We start from the raw sequence: 22,658 nt of genomic DNA, 5'->3' as shown, positions 1-22,658 counted from the left end.
CCTCACTCCCAGGGGCCTATCCCAGAGCTTTTTGGGTCCCCTTAGGGATAAAGAGCCTGCTGTGATGGGACAAGGGCTTGGGATAAACAAGACTGAAACCTTTGAAGACCCCAAAGATCTAACTCTCCAATGACACCATGTCTGGCCCTGTAACTGGTAAAAGAGATTTTGAGGCTGTCTGCTAACCGCCCAGAGCCAGGGCTGTGATTGCCCTCCCGAGGGTCAGGGACAGGCAGCTACCTGGTTGGCGTGAAAGGCGCTGAGCCAGCGCTCAATGTGGGTGGCATACCAGCCGGGGACCAGGCAGCGGTTCTGGAGGGCGCGCAGTTTCAAGGATGCATCGGGCGCAGCAGCTGTGATCACCTCGTGAAAGGTGTACTTCAGGGCTACTGGGTCATCATGGGCTCGCTGGTGCTGCAGACAAGGGGAGAGAGAGGGTCAGCATGTCACGTGGAGGGACCAAAGGAAGAGGCTTTTGTGGGACAGAAACCAGGAGGCAGCCAGAAGACCCTGAGCTGGAACCAGGAGCCCTGGGTTCAAGTTCTGGTTCTACCTGTCATTACCCTGTGACTTCAGGGAAGTCATAGCCCCTGGGAGCCCTAGTTTCTCCATCTTTGAGAGATGGGAGTTGGACTAGATCAGAGCTTCCAAATGCTGGTTGCTTCACACCACCTCTGTGATTTCTGCCATATCCATAAACCACCTGTACATGACAAGTCAACGTAAGTTTCTTTGCATTGAATCATCTTTCTTATTCACGTAAATGTATTTCAAAATAAAACTCAATACTGTCTCCATAAATAGAAAATTAGAATCAGTTGTCATATATAAAGGTAATCATTCATAAATACAATAAAAATAAAGCAATGTTCTCAAACACCAGGGAGATACAAATGTCTGCTACAGGCCCTGATACAGTCATGAGGGTGGGGCCCCTGTGATGGGATTGGTGCCCTTGTAAGAAGAGGCACCAGAGTTTGCTTGCCTGCTCTGCCATGTGAGGACACAGAAGGTGGCTGTCTAAAAGCCAGGAAGAGAGCTCTCACCAAGAACCAAACCGACTGTCCCCTTGATCTTGGACTTAGACTTCTAGGCTCCAGAACCGTGAGAAAAAAATTCTGTTGTTTAATCCACCCAACCTATAATATTTTGCTATGGCAACCCAAGCAGTCTAAGACAAAAGGATTGGGAAAGAATTGGAAAGGGGAAAACACCAGGTTTGAACCACCTAAAATAATGCCACGGGCAGTCGGCATCTGCATAATTCCCAAGTCCAGAGATCAGGAACCTGTCCACCCGGGGTAACCCTCACGAGCCCCTACACCTCCACTGAAGATCACACAGAGCTTGGGTGGGGGAGGTGCAATAATGGTGCATAACAGCTCCCCCTCCTGACCTCCCCTCTGAGGCAGGCCACTGTCCTTCCTCTCCCTCCAGCACCTTCCTGGATCCTCCTGGTAGGAATTAGTCCCCCTTCTCCTTATCCCGCCTCGACCATGGACAGAAGAAACAGGGTCTTAGACCTCGAGGAGCTGGGTTCAAAATGGCAGCATATGAACTTGAGCTAGTCACCTGGCTTGCTGAACCTTGGTCTTCTCATCTGTGAGAGGGGACACGCACAAAGCCCTCTGCCCTCTAGAAAACTGCCGTGACGCTCCAATGAGGTGAAGAGGTAGAGCAGGAGCATTAGAACAGAATGGGGACGGATTGCAGCCAGGGCCGCTTTCCCTCTACAGCCTTCTCCTTCCTCTTTCCTTCCCCCGATAAGAGCAGACAGCCAATCTCTGCTCATTGCCAGGAGGTGGGGAACACTCGGCAGAGCAGAAAAGAGAAGTGGCCTTTATTCCCCCAAAGACAAAGCCCAGAGGGAAGGAGAATACTGAGGTATAGACAGAAAATCCTAGAGAAGCAAGTGGAAGAGAGAGATTGCCCACCAGACGAGGAGGGTCCCCAGGCTTGGGGAGTGAGAAGAGAGAGAGAGGTCTGTGGGAACAGGGAGCAAAGAGGGTCTGCACCTGCCTCCTACCAGCCTGTGGTCACAATGAGGCCCCAGAGAGGAGGCTCAGAGGGTGGCCAGACCTAGAGGGGCCTTCCTTGATCGGCTCTAGACGAGGAAGCCCCACGCCCTGGCACTGTGGCATAATCTTAGGAAGACTGGCAGGCAGGGGAGGAAAACCCCCAAAAGGCCAGAGCCTAAGCTTTCCTGTAAGCCCAGTGGAATGATGTTCAGAAAAAATTAAGTCATGTCATTGAAATTAAAGAAAATTCTAGTTCTTACATAGTCAGGTAGGAACTAGGAGTTACACTCTCTAGCACAAACTGCAGTCCACATAACTTCCTTACCTGATCGAGCATTTGCATTCTCCACTAAGAATGGCAGGTCCTGTGTCTTGTCCTTCTCTGATTTCCCACCTCCCTTCCACCCCGTGCCCAGCAAGGAGGCCACAGTTAGTATGAGCCCAGATCACTGTTCACCGAATCTAGGCTTCATCAAGATGGAATCAGCCTCCACCTCTTGTTGATGTCAGAGTCAGAGGCAGGTCCCCAGACGAAGCTGGGAGGGTGAGCAGGTAACTCGGCTGGTATTCAACATGGATTTCTGCCTGGCTTCTCCTCCGGGCTAGAAGTGCAGTGGAGGCGGGACCATTCTTACCCACCACGGCATTCCAGGAGCCTACTGAGGGCTGGCACAAAGGAGGCGCAAAATAAATATTTGCTGAGGGACTTCCCTGGTGGCCCAAGGGTTAAGAATCCGCCTGCCAATGCAGGGGAGACGGGTTCGAGCCCTGGTCCGGGAAGATCCCACGTGCCGCGGAGCAACTAAGCCCGTGCGACACAACTACTGAGCCTGCGCTCTAGAGCCCGTGAGCCACAACTACTGAAGCCCGTGTGCCTAGAGCCCGTGCTCCGCAACAAGAGAAGCCACTGCAATGAGAAGCCCATGCACCACAATGAAGACCCAATACAGCCAAAAATAAATAAATAAAATTTAAATAAATAAATAAAATTTAAATAAATAAATATTTGCTGGTATTTATTGGTGGCTGAGCGGTAGACAGAGCCCGTACCCCCACCCAGGGCCCCACCCCGGCTCACCTGGTACCAGGAATAGGCTCGGTCTGCTGGGTTGATGAGGATGGTCAAGACCTTGGCCTTGGGTAACAGGGCAGCCGCCCGCCGGGGAGCCACTTCCGAATCAAAGTAGTTGGCGCTTTTCTCAAAGTAGAAGTCAGAGGTGGTGTTGGAGGGGATAGGGAAGAACTCCATGTACCTGCAGGAAGCCCAGAGAGCAGGGCTCGCAGGCAAGACCCAGGATGAAGGGGCCTGAGGGATGCAGCTGGGAGGGCCGCGGTGGCTGGGGGTGGAACTTGAGAAAGCAAGCAGGCACATGGCTCTCAGTCAAACAAGGACTCACTTCTGGCAGGGGTCCTAGACGGAGTGGTCACTTGGCAGTGTCCCTTTTATGAATTCATTCCTTTTTCGGGGAGACTCTGGGGTCAGGAGGATGTGAAGACTTGTGGGTGTGGTATGGGTGGCAGGGTATGGGAAGAGGGCTGCATCTTTCCATCCTAAATGGGATGGTCCCAGAGTGAAACTGGCAGGGCCCTAACTCTCACTGCCGCTAGGGGGCAAGCGGGGATGCCTCTGACCCGGGGACGCCAACACTGAGGGGAGGGATGCCCTCTGCTGCCTCCAGACTGACCTCTGATGGTGCTTTCTAAGCTGCTACTGTGGACCAGGAGACAAGGCGGGGATGGGGTTCACCTCCTGCCACCCATACGCCCTCCCCGGCCTCATACAGGTGAACCTGATAGCTTCCCAGATGAACCTCCCACATCACACCCAGAGTGACTGTCCACACCAGTCCTTTGAGATCACCTGTAGGTTGAGGGCCCCTCAGAAAACTAAGTGAACACTCCAGACCCTCCCAGGAGCACCTACTGAGGCAAAATAGAGGTACACCTTCAGGGGTTTGAGGGAACCAGAACCCACAAAGCCTACCCCAGTTAAGGACGTAGGATCCCTACTCTATCCTGTGAGATAGGGTTTCTCTTAGGTGGTCCCAGGGACCCCTTTATCAGAAATCAGAATCACCTGGGGGCTTGTGAGAGTTCTGCACCCCTACAAACAAAATCAAAATCTTGAGAATGGAGCCGAGAAACTGCTAGCTCTCTCACATTTCTGAATTTTCTCTACAAAATAGCATTTTTACGTCCACAATCCATCGTTTGTTATATCTAAATGGAGAAAGCTCTGAGAAAGAAGCTTTTTTCCTAAGTTTGTAGCAAAGACATTTGGCAGCAAAACCTGACTTATGAATCTCACTTGGCATAAATATGCACATACTTTGCTACAGATATATTAATGTATTTGCTAATGGGCACTGCCCCAGACCTTGGTGAAGGTGCTGTTAAAGATACTGTGTCTCTAAATCCGGAAAGAGGTGACTTTCAGTAATGCATCTGGCTACAGTGGGTTTTAGATAAGAGATTGTGGCAATATTGGAGCGAGAAATAGGTAGATTGACAGATGATTGGTTAATTGAAAGACAGCTAGCAAAAGACTGATGGAAATACACACAGAAAAATACCACAACACAAACAGAAGAATGCCCATGATCTCTCTCCTCAGGTAAACCACTGACATAAAAATAATAAACAAGAGTAACACATGGGTTACAACCGCTGGTGACAGGTTCTGGTGAGAATCTGCAATTTCAACCACCTCCCCAGGAGACTCCCTGAAGGCTAGAAAGCCACCTCTGAAGGGCTCACAAGAACACCTCCTGCTCCACAGTCAGCCATCCACAGTGGGAACGGCCAGCCTTCGGGTCAGAACCCTTGGATTTCAGCCCCAGCTCTCAGGACCTCGGGCATGTCCCTCTTCTCCTCTGGGACTCAGGGTGTTTCTGTGCAGGCGAGGGAGGGGCTGGACTTTGATTTCTAGTATTCTCAGAGCCCAGGCAATAATGTAAAGGGGCAAAGGGCTTCCTCATCAACTATCCCATCTGTGACCAGGCTCCAGCATCATGACTCAAGGGTCACCGTGTTTTGTCCCTGTTTACAGGAACTAGCTGTGTTTAAGCGAGCGCTAGCTGCTTCCTGCTGTGGCCACAGCAGACCTCCTCCTGGGTAGACTCCATGGCGACCATCCCATCCCACTGTTGACAGAAGGCCCACTCACCAGTCGATGCCTTTGTGATAGTTGTGGCCATTAAAAAACTGGATCTCCTCAAAGGTCTCGGAGCTGGGGTAGTTGCTGCTGAGGTCGGGGTGCATGCCCAGGAACAGGTAGAGGGCCGTGGTGCCTGCGGGGAGGGAAGGTAGGTGAGACCTGGGCCCAGCGCCCCAACACAAAGATGGAGTCTGAAATTCTGGGTTCTGGTCCTGGCTCTCCATTACTCACTGGGAGATACTGGAAAAGTCCCTTCCCTTCTCTGGGTTTAGTTTCCTCATCTGTACCATGAAGGAATCATACTAAACTCAGGATGGGCAAATACATGGCTTGCACGTGGGCACGCCAACTCCTGCATCCACTGCAGACATCACTAAACCATCACAGCATTCTTCATCACTAAACAAAGACTTGGCCTCAGAATCCTCTCACCACTGTACTCCAGCAGTCATGTCCACTTGATTACTGTCTCCTCATAATCCAGGAATTAGACGGTTTCTGCTGGTCCCTCTGGCTCTGGGCCTCTGTGCTCTCTGGCACTTCGGAGGAACTCAAGGACAAGGGAGTTCCAGACTCTCCAGTGTGCTGACATGAAATTCTTGAAGGGCTAAGAAATCTGGCTCAGATGCCTCCTCTTTCGGTACCCTTCCTTCACTCATACTCCCTCCCCTAATTGACAGTACAGGTCTCTAAAGCTCCTTTAGAGAGTTCATTCCTTTCCTACATGTGAGTCTACAGTTAATATGCTATAATGAGAGGTTCCAGAAGAGAAGGAGACTACAGAGTTTGGTGATCAAGAGTATAAGTTTTGGGGTCACAGAGACCAGAGTTCCAGACCTGGATCTGCCATTTCCTAACTAAATGTGTTAGGGAAATCACTTAACTTCTCTGAGCCTTGAGTGTTTTGTCTGTAACATGGGAGTACCCATCCATGCCATATAGTGCGCATGGTAAATACTTAGCAACCATCTCTCCTCTGCTCCCTCCTGTACCTCTGGCAGACATGACTAATTGATCACAGTCTTCTTTGCTCTGTACCAGTTTTGCCTGGCACTGCTCCAACATGCAGAGTAGCCGATCTGGGCTTCTCTGATTTTACTCTGAGACTCCCAGCAGGACACAGCGAGAGCTCCCTGAGGCTGTGGTTCAGGACAGACAGGAGAATCCAATGCCCATCCTCTATCCTCTTCCCACCTCCACACTGATGGGCAATTCATGTTCACCCCAGCTTCACTCTCACTTCCTGGGAAAGAGGGGGCAGATTACTGGGGAGTGGGACTAGGGCATGGTGGCCCCCAGAATTCTGTGGCTGAGAGAGCAGGCACTGGGGGAGGCTGGTCAAGAATGGAGAGACCTGCCTGTTTTCTGGGGGCCAATGATGAGGAGCTTTGGGAAGCGGTCACACGTCTTCTCCTTGGACCAGATGTCTTTATGGCGTTTGTCTTCACAGGGATCCTAAAACAACAGGGGAAGAGATGTCAGGGGTGCCCAAGAATGGACACTGGACTCCCACTGCACATGGATATGTGGCTCTTACAGCCCTGAATGACAAGTGTAACTGCATGTGCCCTTGTCACATCCCCATCTCGGGACACTGAACGGCTGGCAGGCAGCAACCATTTCTAGTCAGTCTCACGCTCCCAGACATAGCCTAGTAAAATGCTCAGCACCACACTTGGCTCGTGAGCTCCTATTGTTGAATTTAAAAGTTCAGCAAGAGGTCAGCAAACTTTCTCTATAAAGTTTAGTAAACCTTTTGAAATGTTTAGTAAATATTGTATTTTAGGCTTGGGTACTATCCGGTCTGTTGCAACTACTCAGCTGTTGTAGCTTGAAAGCAGCCACAGATGGTACGTACAAGAATGAGTGTGGCCATGTTCCAATAAAACTTTATTTACAAAAACAGACTGCAGGCCAGACTGGCTCACAAGCCATGGTTTGTGGACCCCTGAAACCATCAATTCCAGCTTCTGCTTCCAGTTTTTTACAGCGCCCTGGGGCAACTTCCCCAAGAACTGTCCCCCAAGCCCTCTGATCAGTCCCCTTTCCCATGCTCAGAGCCTGCTGGAGTGAGAAGGTACATGCCAGGCAGGGCAGCTGCTTTCCACACTTGTGTACACTGTGTTCCCGTACAGTTCTGTGGTGCTGTTTTTCAGAGGTGAGTGTGCATGCACATAGGTCTGCAGGGAAGGTCTAGTGTGAACAAGAACAAGCAAGCATGCCCACGCTGGTGAGCAAGTGTGCACCTGAGTTTACACTTGAGAGAGCATGAGGGCCTGAGGACTGAGTCCCTGAGACCATACCTGGGGTGCATGCCCGTGGGTGGTAGGCCTTCCACCCCTGCCATGAGGCACCCAGGCCACCCATCCCACCCACCTGCCAGAGCGGGTCCTTCTCCTCAGAGAAGATCTGGAAGTACTTCTGGGCCAGCTGCACCGGGGGCAGTGTCTGCAGCCGGAGGTTGGTCCAAGAGTGCAGGAAACGCACCAGGTGCTTGAAGGTGTACAGGCCCAGGCGGTCGTTCCCGTAGTTGGACAGGTGCGTCATGAAGATGCTAATCTGCTCCGGGGAGGGAAGATGTGAGGCGGGGCCAGTCAGCCTCTGAGCCCCTTTCACTACCTTCACCCCCACTTCTGACCCTCTGGTCTTGCTTGAGCTTGTATGGCCGCGCTCAATGACCAGTCCAAGGTTCACCGGGGCCATCAATAAACTCACCGTGTGAGCTTGGGCTAGGTACAGCCAGGTGAATCTGGTCTGACACATGAAAGGGGAAGCTGACCTCCTGTGCAGTCATATGGGTGCTCTTTTCTACTTTTTTGGCAGGAGGGTGAGGGGGTGCGTGGAAGATAAGGGGTACACGGTTACCCCATAAAGCTGATAACACCACCACTTGATATCTATCTAATATTATTAAAGTATGGATGATTATTTCCATTTTACAGATAAGGAAAGAGAGACCCAGAAAGTTCAGCTGAACTTTCAGCTGAACTATATATATAGTGCATTTTAAACTATCTATGTAGATATATAGTTTAATATATAGCTTAACAGATTCAGTTTACTATGTATATTTATACAATATTTATATTTTTATACACAAACACAAAGATTGGAAAAAGAACAGACAAAAATGCCAACACTAATGGACTTCCCTGGTGATGCAGACTAATAAGAACCTGCTGTATAAAAAAAATTCAATTCAATTCAAAAATTAAAAAAAATAAACAAAATAACAAGTTAAAAAAAAAAGGGGGGCTTCCCTGGTGGCGCAGAGGTTGAGAGTCCGCCTGCTGATGCAGGGGACACAGGTTCGATCCCTGGTCCGGGAAGATCCCACATGCCGCGGAGCAACTAAGCCCGTGCGCCACAACTACCAAGCCCGCGCTCTAGAGCCCGTGAGCCACAACTACTGAGCCTGCATGCTGCAACTACTGAAGCCCGTGTGCCTAGAGCCCGTGCTCTGCAACAAGAGAAGCCACTGCGATGAGGAGCCCGTGCACCGCAACGAAGAGTAGCCCCCGCTCACTGCAATCAGAGAAAACCTGTGCGCAACAACGAAGACCCAACGTAGCCAAAATCAAATAATTAAATAAATAAATTTATTTTTAAAAAAGTGCCAACACTATTGTATGGAAGTGCAAGATTATAAAAGGGACAAAAAGACTTCTCAGATTCTCCACCAAGGTCATGCAGAGGAGCGGGGACACAGCCAGGGCTAGAGTGCGGGTTTCCCAACTCCTGGCTGCACACTTGCTCCTGCCCCTCCCCCCAGGCCTGGGAAGGCCTGCCTCGGCTGCAGACGACTGTCAGACTGTCCCGCAGCCCCTCCTCACCGCCAGCCAAGGGCTGTGGAGCACTCACAGGGTTGAGGAGCACCGTGAGGAAGAGCTCGCCCCCGTTGATGATCTTGTCCAGCTCGCTGGAGCCACCTGGGTACTCGTTGTAGAAGATCGTGTGTGTGAAGAGGCCGCAGGTCTGCCGCGGGAGGACCTGAGGATGGGGCGGGAGAGACGAGCTATGGCTTCTCCAGGCACGGATGGTGACGAGCAGGGTCACCAGAAAGGGGACCTCAGAAAGGCAGCCTCTTGTGTGACCACACACACCCCAACCCTTGGGGGTCTTCTCCACCAAAGACCTGCAGCCTGTGACACTCCCCCAAGTAAGCCCAGGGGCCCTTGCCATTTTACATATGTGAACACTTTTCATATTTCTCTGTACAAAATGAGCAGACTCCAAAGTAACAGGGACAGGCAAGTGAGAATGTTTCTGGAAATTTGGACTGTGTGCCCAGCGAGGGTCCCTGCCCCTCTCTAGAGCAGCTCTCCCAGGCACAATCTGTGACTTCTCTCCTGACTTTACAACCTGCCTCGTAGCACTCTTGGTTGTACATGGGTTTAGCTGTTTAGTATGCGATCCAGGAGGGCAGAGAACTCACCCGTCTCGTCACCGCCTCATCCCCAGAGTCAGTAGGAATGCCTGGGAGGTCAGAGGATAGATGGATGCAGGCATGAATCTGGCCTTCCCATGACTGCCCATCTGGACTGATGAGAACCGTCTAGCCACTCCAGTGGCTGAGGCCAAAAACCTGGAGTCATCCTTGCCTTACCTCTCTCTCCCATACTCTATATCCAAGTCATCAGCAATTCCTGTTGGCTGTAACTTCTAAATATGTCCAGAATGTGATCACGTCCCAGCATTGCACCCTGGTCCAAGCCACTATGCCTCAACGGGAAGACTGCAGCGGCCTCCTAACTGGTCTCCCTGCTCCCCACTTGGCCCCCTACAGGCTTTGCAACTCACAGCAGCCAGAATGATGGAAATCCTCTTAAAATATGAGTTAGATCATAAGAGCACTCCATTCAAAACCCTCCCATCACAGACTAAAAGCTAAAGTCCATCCAGAGGCCTTATGTTGCCCTGCATGATCTGGTCCATCAATCACCCCTCTGACCTCATCTCCTACCACCTCCCCCCAACTTGCTCCCTTCCAGCCATACTTGTCTCTTAGTTGGTCCTCAAAACCACGCAGCACAAGCCTGCCTCAGGGCCTTTGCACTTGTCTTCTCTGCCACGCATGCTCTTCCTCATGTAGCAGCATGGCTCATTCCCAGGAAGGCTCTCCCTAACCATCCTGTTTAAGCTTCTCCTCTCCTCAGTACTCCCTGTCTCCATTCCCTGCTTGATTTTTCTCCACAGCATTTATGCCATCTGACCATTGTATACTTTACACAGTTATGAATGCACTGTCTCCTGCCACTAGAATGTCAGGTCTACAAAGGTGAGGACTTTTGATTTTGTGCACTTCAGTATTCCCAGTGTGTAGAAAAGCGACAGACACACATTTTACATAAGCCAACGAATGGATGAGACAGAGGCCTTTCCCAGGGCCTCACTAGAGGCCCATTAAAGAATGCTCATCTCCTGATCCCCTGTCACAAAAGCATAGGAGTAGCTCACGAAAGAGGCAGACTGGTAGTCCTCCTTCCCCGGGATAGAGAGCCTCAGGTGACAGAGGGGACAGTAGAAAGTGGCCTGAAACCCCTAACCAGCTCCCCAGACTCATGCGTCCCAGGAGAGCATGTGCACACCCGCCTCCCAGGCTCTGGGCCACACTCACCATGATGCCGTTGTGGATGAAGCCACGGCGGTAGCGGGCTGGCTTCAGGTGGGGGTACTCCTCCGTGCTGGTCACGCGGATGTTCCACACCTGCTTCCAGGCCTCGTACAGCTGCACGTGCACAGGGTACACACCCGAGTGGTGGGGCGCCACTGCGTACCCCATGTCTGTGGGAATGCCGTGCTCCTGGGGAGAGGAGGGCCAGGGCAGGGTGAGCAGAGGGTTTCTTCCCCTCTGGGCTTTATCTCCCCTTTGCAGAGAAAAATCAGAGGCTAGAACGGCAAAGCAGCGGGTCTGAGCCCTTGAGGTGCAGATGGGGAAGCTGAGGCTCAGGGCCCAGAGTCTCGGAAAGAGGCACCAGCCGAGCCGGGACTCCAATTCGGCCCAGCATTCACTTCCTCCAGCACCAGGAGTGAGGAACAAGGACGGGTGCTGTTCCTGCCTCTCTTGGCCCCTGACTGGCTGGTGGCTCAGGCTGAGCCAGCAAGCAGGCTTCATCCCCTCCTTGCTGGGCATCTCCTCCAGCCTTCTGGGGTACCCACTCTAGCCTGAGGATGAGAGCTTGGGCTCAGGAAGCAAACAGGCCTGGGTTTAAGTCCTGCACGGACCTCTTATTAGCTGGTGTGGCCTCCCAGAGCTCCAGTTTCTTGTTTAAAATGAGGGTATTGAGATACCAGCCTCTTGGGATCCCTGTGAGGCTTTAATGAGACAGCAGCTATAAAGATGTTAATAAAAAGCTGTCAGACGAACTGCAGAAGCAGCACAAGGCCAGTACTTCTGACCCCCAGCCCAGCCCCGAGCCCTCCCGGCTCTGCCCTGTAGGGAATCTTACTCACGACAGCGAACTTCTTGTTCAGGGCCATCTGCTCAGCCAGTACGGACTGGTTGTGGAAAAGGTGGGGCTGCATGTGGCTCCACATGTGGGGGAACCACCAAAACTCCTTCACGTACGACAGCAGCAGGTCGTCCCCCGCGTCCTCAGCATCAGTACCTACAGCCCGAGCACAGGCAGCTCAGCCCGGCCCACCTGCCATGAGGCCTGGTGATGGGTGTGCACGGCCACAGCCCACCTGAGAGCTGCTTAGAGCGGTTCCGTGAGCTACAGTGTGGGGCAGATAGAGCCCCAGTCCAGGGCCCTGGATTCGAGCATGGCCTTGACTCAGTGGGTGACTTTGGCCAAGTACTCCCCATCTCTGGCCCTTGGGGCCTGTCTATGCAATATGCAGTTCAGAGGCAATGATTCTAATGGTTTCTTCTAGCTCTGACTTGCCTGCTGTGATCCTATTCCTATTTTTCTACTGGGTCATTTGTCTTTTACTTATTGACTTGTAGATGCTCTTTGTATATGTACAAGATGTTTAACCCTGTCTTGTGTATATCACTACAACTACATCTGATATGCTATGGGTTAAGAATATAAAAATACACACAGACAACCAAGTGTTGCTCTTATTTGGCTTTGGAGCTATGCTGCAGACTTTCCTCCCAGAACTGCAGACTAATAGGGTTTGCCTAGAACTCAAGAGAGGCTGTCCTCACTGTGACCCACGCAAAAGGCAGCTCGAGGGAATGCTCACTACAGATGACTACTCAGAGGCTGTTCCCTTCTGCCCAGTCCCAAGGGGCAGCTTGTGAGGACCTTGGGAAAGCCCCCAAGAGGAGGGCAAGTATGAACCAGGCAACCCTGAGCCTTCAACCTCAACCCTTAAGACTCAAAAATAAAAAAAAAACTCATTCCAGATGAAGGAACAAGATAAAAACCCACAAGAACAATTAAATGAAATGGAGACAGGCAACCTACCTGAAGAAGAATTTAGAGTAATGATAGTAAAGATGATCCAAGATCTTGGAAAAAGAATAGAAGCACAGATTGTGAAGATACAAGAGATGTTTAACAAAGAGCTAGAGATTTAAAGAACAAACAGAGATGAAGAACACAATAACTGGAATGAAAAATACACTAGAAGGAATCAACAGCAGAATAACTGAAGCAGAAGAATGAATCAGTGAGCTGGAAGACAGAATGGTGGAAATCACTGCCACAGAACAGAATAAAGAAAAAAGAATGAAAAGAAATGAGGACAGTCTCAGAGACCTCTGGAACAACATTAAATGCACCAACATTTGCATTATAGGGGTCCCAGAAGGAGAAGAGAGAGAGAAAGGGCCTGAGGAAATATATGAAGATATTATAGCAGAAAACTTCCCTAACAGGAGAAGGAACCAGTCACTCAAGTCCAGGAAATGCGGAGAGTCCAATACAAGATAAACCCAAGGAGGAACATGCCGAGACACATATTAATCAAACTGACAAAAATTAAAGACAAAGAAAAATTATTAAAAGCAACAAGGGAAAAGCAACAAATAACATACAAGGGAATCCCCAAAAGGTCATCAAGCTGATTTTTCGGCAGAAACTCTGCAGGCCAGAAGGGAGTGGCACGATATATTTATTTATTTATTTATTTATTTTTTGGCACGATATATTTAAAGTGATAAAAGGGAAAAACCTACAACCAAGAATACCCAGCAAGGCTCTCGTTCAGATTTGATGGAGAAATCAAAGCTTTACAGACAAGTAAAAGCAAAGTGAATTCAGCACCACCAAACCAGCCTTAGAACAAATCCTATAGGAACTTCTCTAGGCAGAAAAGAAAAGGCCACAACTAGAATCAAGAGAATTATAAATAGGAAAACTCACCAGTAAAGGCAACATAAAGTAAAGGTAGGAAATCATCCACACACAAATATGATATCAAAACCAGCAATCAAGAGGAGAGTACAAATGCAGGATATTGGAAATGCATTGGAAATTAAGAGACCAGCAACTTAAAACAATCTTGTACATATACAGCCTGCTGTATCAAAACCTCATGGAAACTGCACACCAAAAGTCTACAACAGACACACACACAAGAAAAGAAAAAGCAATCCAAACACAATACTAAAGATAGACATCAAATCATAAGACAAGAGGACAAAAGAGGAAGGGAAGAAAAAAGACCTCCAAAAACAAGTCCAAAACAATTAACAAAATGGCAATAGGAATATACATTTAAATAATTACCTTAAATTAAATGGATTAAATGCTTCAACCAAAAGACATGGGCTCGCTGAATGGATACAAAAACAAGACCCATATATATGTCGTCTACAAGAGACCCACTTCAGACACAGGGACACAGACAGACTGAAAGTGAGGGGACAGAAAAAGATATTCCATGCAAATGCAAATCAAAAGAAAGCTGGAGTAGCAATACTCATATCAAACAAAATAGACTCTAAAATAAAGACTCTTACAAGAGACAAGGAAGGACACTACATAACGATCAAGGGATCAATCCAAGAAGAAGATATAACAATTGTAAATATATATGCACCCAACATAGGAGCACCTCAATACATAAGGCAAATGCTAACAGCCATAAAAGGGGAAATGAACAGTAACACAATAATAGTGGGGGACTTTAACACCCCACTAACACCAATGGACAGATGATCCAGACAGAAAATCTACAAGGAAACACAAGCCTTAGACCACATGAACTTAACTGATATTTATAGGACATTCCATCTGAAAGCAGCAGAATACACTTTCTTCTCAAGTGCTCATGGAACATTCTCCAGGATAGATCACATCTTGGGCCACAAATCAAGCCTTGGTAAATTTAAGAAAACTGAAATCACATCAAGCATCTTTTCTGACCATAACACTATGAGATTAGAAATTCATAACAGGAAAAAAAACTTTAAAAAACACAAACACATGGAGGCTAAACAATATGTTACTAAACCACCCACGGATCTCTGAAGAAGTCAAAGAGGAAATCAAAAAATACCTAGAGACAAGTGACAATGAAAATACAACAGTCCAAAACCTATGGGATGCAGCAAAAGCTGTTCTAAGAGAGACGTTTACAGCAATACAATCTTACCTCAGGAAACAAGAAAAATCTCTGAATAAAGGTTATTCAGAGATTAATAGGCTAATAAACAACCTAACCTTACATCTAAAGCAACTAGAGAAAGAAGAACAAAGAAAACCCAAAATTAGTAGAAGAAAAGAAACCATAAAGATCAGAGCAGAAATAAATGGAATAGAGACAAAGAAAACAATAGAAAAGATCAATGAAACTAAAAGCTGGTTCTTTAAAAAGATAAACAAAATTGATAAACTTTTTGCCATACTCATCAGGAAAAAAAGGGAGAATTCAAATCAATAAAATTAGAAATGAAAAAGGAGAAGTTACAGTGGACACCACAGAAATACAAAGGATAGACAATGATACAGGCAACTATGGGCCAATAAAATACATACAGGCAACTATGGGCCACTAAAATGGACAAGAATAAATGGAAAAATTTCGTACCACCAAAAAAAAAAAAAAAAAAAAAATTCTTAAAAAGCTACAACTTCCCAAGACTGAACCAGGAAGAAATAGAAAATATGAACATACCAATCACAAGTACTGAAATTGAAACAGTGATTAAAAAACTCCCAACCAAAGTCCATGACAGATGGCTTCACAGGTGAATTCTATCAAACATTTAGAGAAGAGTTAACACCTATCCTTCTGAAACTCTTCCAAAAAAGTACACAGGAAGGAATACTCCCAAGCTCATTCTATGAGGTCAACATCACCCTGATACCAACACCTGGCAAAGATACCACAAAAAAAGAAAATTAAAGGCCAATATCACTGATGAACATAGATGCAAAAATACTCAACAGAATACTAGCAAATCAAATCTGGCAACAGATTAAAAGGATCACACACCATGATCAAGGGCATTTATCCCAAGGATGCAAGGATTCTTCAGTATCTGCAAATCAATCAATGTGATACACCACATTAATAAACTGAAGAACAAAAATCATACGATCATCTCAATAGATGCAGAAAAAGCTTTTGACAAAACTCAACACCTATTTATGATAAAAACTCTCAAGAAAGTAGGCATAGAGGGAACTTACCCCAACATAATAAAGGCCATATATGACAAACCCACAGCTAACATCATTCTCAATGGTGGAAAGCTGAAAGCATTCCCTGTAAGATCAGGAACAAGGCAAGGATGTCCACCATCACCACTTTTATTCAACAAGGTTTTTGAAGTCCTAGCTATGGCAATCAGAGAAGAAAAAGAAATAAAAGGAATCCAAATTGGAAAAGAAGAAGTAAACCTGTCACTGTTTGAAGATGACATTATACTATACATAGAATATCCTAAAGATGATACAAGAAAACTACTAGAGTTCATCAATGAATTTGGTAAAGTTGCAGGATACAAAATGAATACAGAGAAATCTCTTACATTACTACACACTAACAACAAAAGATGAGAAAGAGAAATTAATGGGACTTCCCTGGCAGTCCAGTGGTTAAGACTCTGTGCTTCCAATGCAGGGGATGTGGATTCAATCTCTGATGAGGGAACTAAGATCCCACATGCCATGCAGTGCAACCAAAAAAAAGTCTACAAATAATAAATGCTGGAGAGGGTGCAGAGAAAAGGGAACCCTCCTATACTGTTGGTGAGAATGTAAATTAGTACAACCACTATGGAAAACAGTAAGGAGGTTCCTTAAAAAACCAAAAATAGAACTACCATATGATCCAGTAATCCCAGTCCTGGGCATATATCCAGAGAAAACCATAATTTGAAAAGATACACGCACGCCAATGTTCACTGCAGCACTATTTACAACAGCCAAGACACGGAAGCCACCTAAATGTCCATCAACAGACAAATGGATTAAAAAGATGTGGTACAGGGCTTCCCTGGTGGCGCAGTGGTTGAGAGTCCGCCTGCCGATGCAGGGGACATGGGTTCGTGCCCCGGTCCGGGAGGATCCCGCATGGCGCGGAGCAGCTGGGCCCGTGGGCCGTAGCCGCTGAGCCTGCGTGTCTGAAGCCTGTGCTGTAATGAATGAAATAATGCCATTTGCAGCAACATGGATGGACCTAGAGATTATCATACTAACTAAGCCAGACAGAGAAAGGCAAATATCATGTCACTCATATGTGAAAGCTAATTTTTAAAAAAATGATACAAATGGACTTATTTACAAAACAGAAACAGACTTACAGATATCAAAAATGGTTACCTAACTTATGGTCACCTAAGGGGAAACATGGTGGGGAAGGATAAATCAGGAGCTTGGGATTAACATACACTACCGTGTATAAAATAGATAAGCAACAAGGACCTACTGAATAGCACAGGGAACTCTACTCAATAGTCTGTGATGAGGGAATTCCCTGGTGGTGCAGTGTTTAGGACTCCACACTTTCACTGCTGAGGGCCTGGGTTCAATCCCTGGTCAGGGAACTAAGATCCCACAAGCCAGGCAGCACAGCCAAAAAAAAAAGAAAAATTCTGTGATAACCTATGTGAGGAAAGAATCTAAAAAAGAATAAATATACGTATAACTGAATGACTCTGCTGTACACCTGAAACTAACACAACATTGTAAATTAACTATACTCCAATAAAATTAAAAAAAAAAAGAAAGAAAAACTCGTGACAGTGCTCATCTCTGGGGTGGGTGCAGTTATAGGGCATTTTCATTTTCTCTGCTACGTATTTCTGTAAAATTCGTAAAATTCAACCAATTCCTTTCTAAGGCTGAAGTAGTACAAAGAATATTAAAAGGTGGTGGTGAGAGGGAGACAAGAGGGAGAAGATGCCCACCCCCCTGAACAGCAGAGTCTGAGGCCCGGGGACAGATGAGTGGGGGCCATCGTGTGTCACTGCTGTCTCCAAATGCCCTGTGTCTGGGGCTGCGACTGCTCTGTGGGCTGTCTGGCTCTGGGAGAGGCCACAGAGGTCAAATGTGGCCCTAAGTGGGCCCACCCGCCCACCTGCTGACCCCATGGCATAGCACTCCGAGGGTCTGGATGTTGAGGGCCCCTGGAAGTTGCTAGTGGGGGCAGAGCCAGGCCCACTTACCTGTGTGGAAGAATTTCCCTGAGTAGCCCAGGTTGAAAGTGAAGTTTGGGATGTGTGTCCGTAGTTCGTTCTGCGTATCAAATAGGGCCTAGGATAGGCAGAGTGGGGAGAAAGGGGTGAGGGGAAGCCAGAAGTTCCCCGCTCCTCCCAGAAGGGTTCAGCTCCTGCAGGACCAACTACAAAGTTGGCAGGGCCCATAGAAAAATGGAAATAGGGACCCTTGCTCAAAGATTGTTGAAAATGTCAAGAAGGAAATAGCAGAGCATTATCTTGAATATGGGCCCCTTCCAAGCATGGGGCCCTGTGTGACTATACAGGTCCCATACCCACGAAGCCAGCCCTGTGCTGCCACCTCCACCAGGCCTCTGGCAAGACAAGACATAGACTCTAGCCTGGTTCTGCCATGCCCTTGAGAAAGCTATGAAAATTCCCCAGGCCCCAGTTTCCCCAGGTGTGAAATAGGGATAATAAGAGCTCCCTCAGGGGGCTCTTGGGAGGATTAAATGAGATACTGCATGTAAAACAGCCTGGCATTTTGGTAACTGATGAAAAATAGTGCCATTATCATGTCTGTGGTCACTGCCCCTGTGAGCCTCATGTCTTCATCTGTCAAACATGGGGGATTTCACCTCGTTGGTGACTGCAAGGCTGATGTCAAAGGACCACGACTTTTCCAGAGACGTACTGTGTGCCCAGCAATGCAGTGTTTCCATGCACAGCTCACCCAGTGCTTTGCAAGTCAATGAAGGGATGCTGACACTTGTGAAACAAACATACAGTTGTCCTCTGGAGTCAGGACTCAAAAAAATCCCTACCAGGTATGATGCACAAGCCTGCTAGGAAACCTGTAAGAAGAGCCCGCTATCAGAACACTTTGCAAACAAAAAGTCCTGGCCCTCCTTGGGGCCACCACCGGCATCTTACCAAGGCCATGCACTACCTGGTGGACGCCCATGCTCTAGCTGTGTGGCCTTGGGCCAGTTACTTCACCTCTCTGAGTCTTAGTGTCTGTAAAATGGGATTTAAAACAATACCCACCTCACAGAGCTGCTGTGAGGATCAGATGATGCAATGCACAGAAAGGGCTGAGCACAGAGCCTGGCACTTGCCAAGCCTTGAATAAGCACTGCTGTTGGTATCATTTAAGTTGCACTGTACAGCCCGTACTGTACAAGTTAATGAGGCAACATTCATGTCTCTGCAAGAAAAGCTCAGTTGTAGCCAGTCCTTGGGATTAAAGAAAAAGAAAAACCTGCCCTTTCTGACTCAAAAGGATGTTTAAAGCAAATGGGACCTGGCTGGCATAGAGCTCTACAGTCTGCACGGAGCTGAGTACACTGAAGAGGGCATCTCTTTTGGTATTCTTCTACAGAAAAGGCTCCAAACTGCTAGCATTCCTCTCATTCCAATAATGGGGAAAATAAGAACCAAGAAGGGCAAGCCCAGGGTTCACAGGAGACACAGTGAGCCTGGCAGCCTGATTTCTTCATGGGGTCGACCCTGGACCAGTCTCAAGGACTCATCCTGGACAGGAAGCAAAGACCTAGGTTACAGCAGGAGAGAGCAAGGTTGGGCCACCTGAAGAACGTCCTAAGGAGAAAACAGAGTAATCTACTTTGCTAGAGGTGGGTCGGGGCATTGCATGACGCCTCAGAGCTGGAAGGCTCAACAGGAGTCGTCTCAAAACTTTCTTTCAACAGGGGAGCCCCTGAGGAAGTGAAATCTCAGGAGCAAACCCAGTGGGTAAAGCAGATCAAAGCAACACTGCTCTGTCCCAGAGGTAGAGCCGGGAGGGCTCAGAGTCTGGCATCTACACATGCCCCCTCACCCCAGCCGTCCAGGTCCTTCCCATCCACCCCATCTTGTCATTTCACCGCTGAAGCTCAGACAGTGGAAGGGACTTGCCCAAGTCACCCAGTCAGTTAGGGGCAGATTGAGACTGGAACCCAGGTCTTGACTCCCCAGACAGTGCCTGCTCCTCAGCATCATCTGCTCTGCTCTCCCCCGGAGATGTACGGAGGGGCAGAGAGTTCACTCTAGACCAAGGCAGGAGGACGATGGACCCCGCCCCCTGCCCCAGCCCAGGGCCTTCCCTCCAGGACCCACGGCCAATCCCAACACAGCACCCACACGGAGGAAAGCATTCCTCTTAATTAAGTCTCTTTTTCAATCCTCCTCCTATCGTCAAAAAGAAGTCTTGGTTTGGTGCTAATACGTTTCTAACTCTCACTAATCTCGTATAAGAGAGGACAGGTCATCAGTAGGCAGCAGTACTTCGCTAGAATTTAATCCTCTGTTTCGTTTTCATTGGATCTATTGTTATGGTTGCCCTCTATTTATGGCAACTGATACTGACTTCCCCATTTACACTAGTGATGTTGTTCCTTTTGCATACAACTCTGAGTAAAGTAGTGAGTAGATGAAAATGGTCTTAATTTGCAGGCTTCTCTTTTATAGTGATACATGTGTAAAATTTCATGGTTTGCAAAATGCTTTTACATACAGTTTAGTTTTGTAAACATTTTTTGAATTAAACACATGCCTTTCACTATCTATACAGACCGCAGTTAAAGTATGCCTTGTATATGATTCACACTCTAATTCTTGTTTTAGGAGTTTTGTAGGAGCTTTGGTACTGACACAAACATTTTTGAGAGTTAAAAATCATGTCTGGATTAAGAGGTAGGTACTCTCTGCACAGCTACCATCTCCCCGTAGTTATATTCTTGAGCTCCATATAACCAGAGGCAAAATTCCTGTATATTCAATACTTCAAATAATTTTAAATGGCACTTGCTTCTAATAAGACAATAAAACCAAGTGGCCAAGGGAGGGGGACTGACAGCACAGAGGAGGTGCAGACAGCAAAGTCACGATGGGGACAGTAAGGTCTGAAGGTGGCGAGGCCCACCCTACACGGTCTGGCGCCCCCAGCCATACCTTCACGTCCTCCACCTTCATGCGCGTGCCCTCCTTGCCCACAAAGATGTCGTCAATGTCCACCAGGATGTAGCGGTCCAGAGGCAGCGAGAGGCGCTTGCCTGTGAGGAAGGCCACGGCGTCGACGAAGACGAGCTTGTGCAGCCAGAAGTTGAGGTTGTTGCCGAAGAGCACGCGCTGGATTCCGTCGTGGAGGCCCAGGTCCTGGACCACAGTGGCATGCAGCGCGGCATGAAGGCCGGCATCCGCGCCCAGGTGCGGGATGGACTCGGACGACCGCGTCTTGGCCAGGAGCACAGGCTCGTAGGTGGAGTGGTTCGACTGGAATACGGTCCAGTCCTCGCCGGGCAGCACGCCCTTCTCCACCTCGCTGGGCCGCGTCACGTACAGCAGCGGGGACTTGGGGTTGATGCTGCAGTCCTTCAGGCCCAGGTTGGAGTGCAGGAACAGGGGGAAACCTTTGAGCTGCGCGCTCAGCAGGCTGTTCTCATTGGCCTGCAGCCGGGTGGGGTGGGGCGGGGCAGGGGGGAAGAGAGCCGTCAGAACCACAGCCCCAAGGGACCACGGAGTATCAGTTGTGGACTCCTAACAGTCATGTCAACAGCACTCACGACCATTCACAGAGGGCTCGTCACATTCCTGATCCTGTGCTGACCTAGCGGTGCAAACCCCGCTCTGCCTGTCATCGTAACATACCAGCTAACACACATGCCGTGCTCACCAAAGCCAGGAACCGAGCTCGTGCACGTTACATGAAGGGGTGCCGTAATCCTCACAGTGACCCCACGATGGAGGCATCACTACCATTCCCATTATACAGACGAGGAGACTAGGCCCAGAAAGGCTAAGTAACTTGTCCAAAATCACACACAGGAAAGTCTAGCAGTGGAGAGCATGGATTCTGCCACCAGACTGCGTGGCCTTGGGCGAGTCAGGTAACCTCCCCGCGCCTCAGTTTCCTCTGCTGTAAAACATGGCCAAGAATGGTAAATCCCTCAAGGGGTGATGGAGGAGGCTGAGCGTTGGCTCCCGCGAAGCGCTTAGAACAGAGCCAGCGGCATCGCCCGTTGCTCGTTCAGTCCTCACGTCAGCCTCAGGAGGAGGGCTCCTCCGTCATCCCCGCTTCACAGACGAGGATACCCAGGCTCTGAGGGCGGTGCTGCCCTGAGCTGCACCGTGGTCAGGACGAGCCACACCTCACTGCCAGATGGCTGACCCCTAAGCCCACACACCTGACCACCAGGCTCCCCTGCCTGGGGTTTCCAAGCTGGCTTTTGTCACAATCCTTTCTTCAGGAGAAATCCTGGGCGGATGCCAACAGAGAAGAGATCAAAGACGAGGTATCTTCTGGGAGTGCAGGAGCAGACACTCTGCCCACTGTGCTCCCAACCCCCATGGGCCCCCAGCACTCCCAAGGCTACGTCCCAGAGGAGCCCAGCTCCCTGTGCCTCCCTCTCCTCCCAGGACCCGCTGCTGTCAGCTCCCTGGGAACCTGCAGGCAGTACCCACAGCACCCCCTTTTCCTCTTCCCTAGACTCACAGCCCCTGCTCCTTACCCTCCCAGCCACCTGCCTCTGGATACAGTACAATTTGTCCTTGTCCCTGTGCCAACTCCTTTTGGTCTTCTTGGCCTGACAAACTGCTCATCCTTCAAAACCCCATGCATCAGGACTTCCCTGGTGGCACAGTGGTTAAGAATCCACCTGCCAATGCAGGGGACACAGGTTTGAGCCCTGGTCCGGGAAGATCCCACATGCCACGGAGCAACTAAGCCCGTGCGCCACAACTACCAAGCCTGCGCTCTAGAGCCCGCATGCCACAACTACTGAAGCTTGAGCACCTAGAGCCTATGCTCTGCAAAAAGAGAAGCCACGGCAATGAGAAGCCTGCGCATCGCAATGCAGATTAGCCTCTGCCCAAGCCCACATGCCGCAATGAAGACCCAATGCAGGAAGGAAGGAGGGGGGGGGAG

At 48.8% G+C, this 22,658-nt stretch overlaps 1 protein-coding gene across 1 annotated transcript in view; it reads right to left on the bottom strand.

Moving 5' to 3' along the window:
* The window catches only part of NDST1 (N-deacetylase and N-sulfotransferase 1), a 35,645-nt gene that overhangs the window by 7,149 nt on the left and 5,838 nt on the right, over window positions 1-22,658 (bottom strand). The window contains exons 2-11 of the mRNA XM_024732253.1: window positions 20,687-21,181; window positions 17,747-17,834; window positions 11,629-11,783; window positions 10,793-10,978; window positions 9,037-9,165; window positions 7,552-7,734; window positions 6,534-6,630; window positions 5,185-5,308; window positions 3,097-3,271; window positions 241-414 (exon numbers count right to left, since the gene is read on the bottom strand). Coding sequence (XP_024588021.1) covers window positions 241-414; window positions 3,097-3,271; window positions 5,185-5,308; window positions 6,534-6,630; window positions 7,552-7,734; window positions 9,037-9,165; window positions 10,793-10,978; window positions 11,629-11,783; window positions 17,747-17,834; window positions 20,687-21,181 — 1,806 coding nt within the window. The remainder of the gene's footprint in view (window positions 1-240; window positions 415-3,096; window positions 3,272-5,184; window positions 5,309-6,533; window positions 6,631-7,551; window positions 7,735-9,036; window positions 9,166-10,792; window positions 10,979-11,628; window positions 11,784-17,746; window positions 17,835-20,686; window positions 21,182-22,658) is intronic.

The sequence above is a fragment of the Neophocaena asiaeorientalis genome, unplaced genomic scaffold (genome assembly GCF_003031525.2).
Source record: "Neophocaena asiaeorientalis asiaeorientalis breed wild unplaced genomic scaffold, Neophocaena_asiaeorientalis_V1.1 scaffold964, whole genome shotgun sequence".
Taxonomy (NCBI): Eukaryota; Metazoa; Chordata; class Mammalia; order Artiodactyla; family Phocoenidae; genus Neophocaena; species Neophocaena asiaeorientalis.
This window is presented reverse-complemented; position numbering and strand designations above follow the sequence as displayed.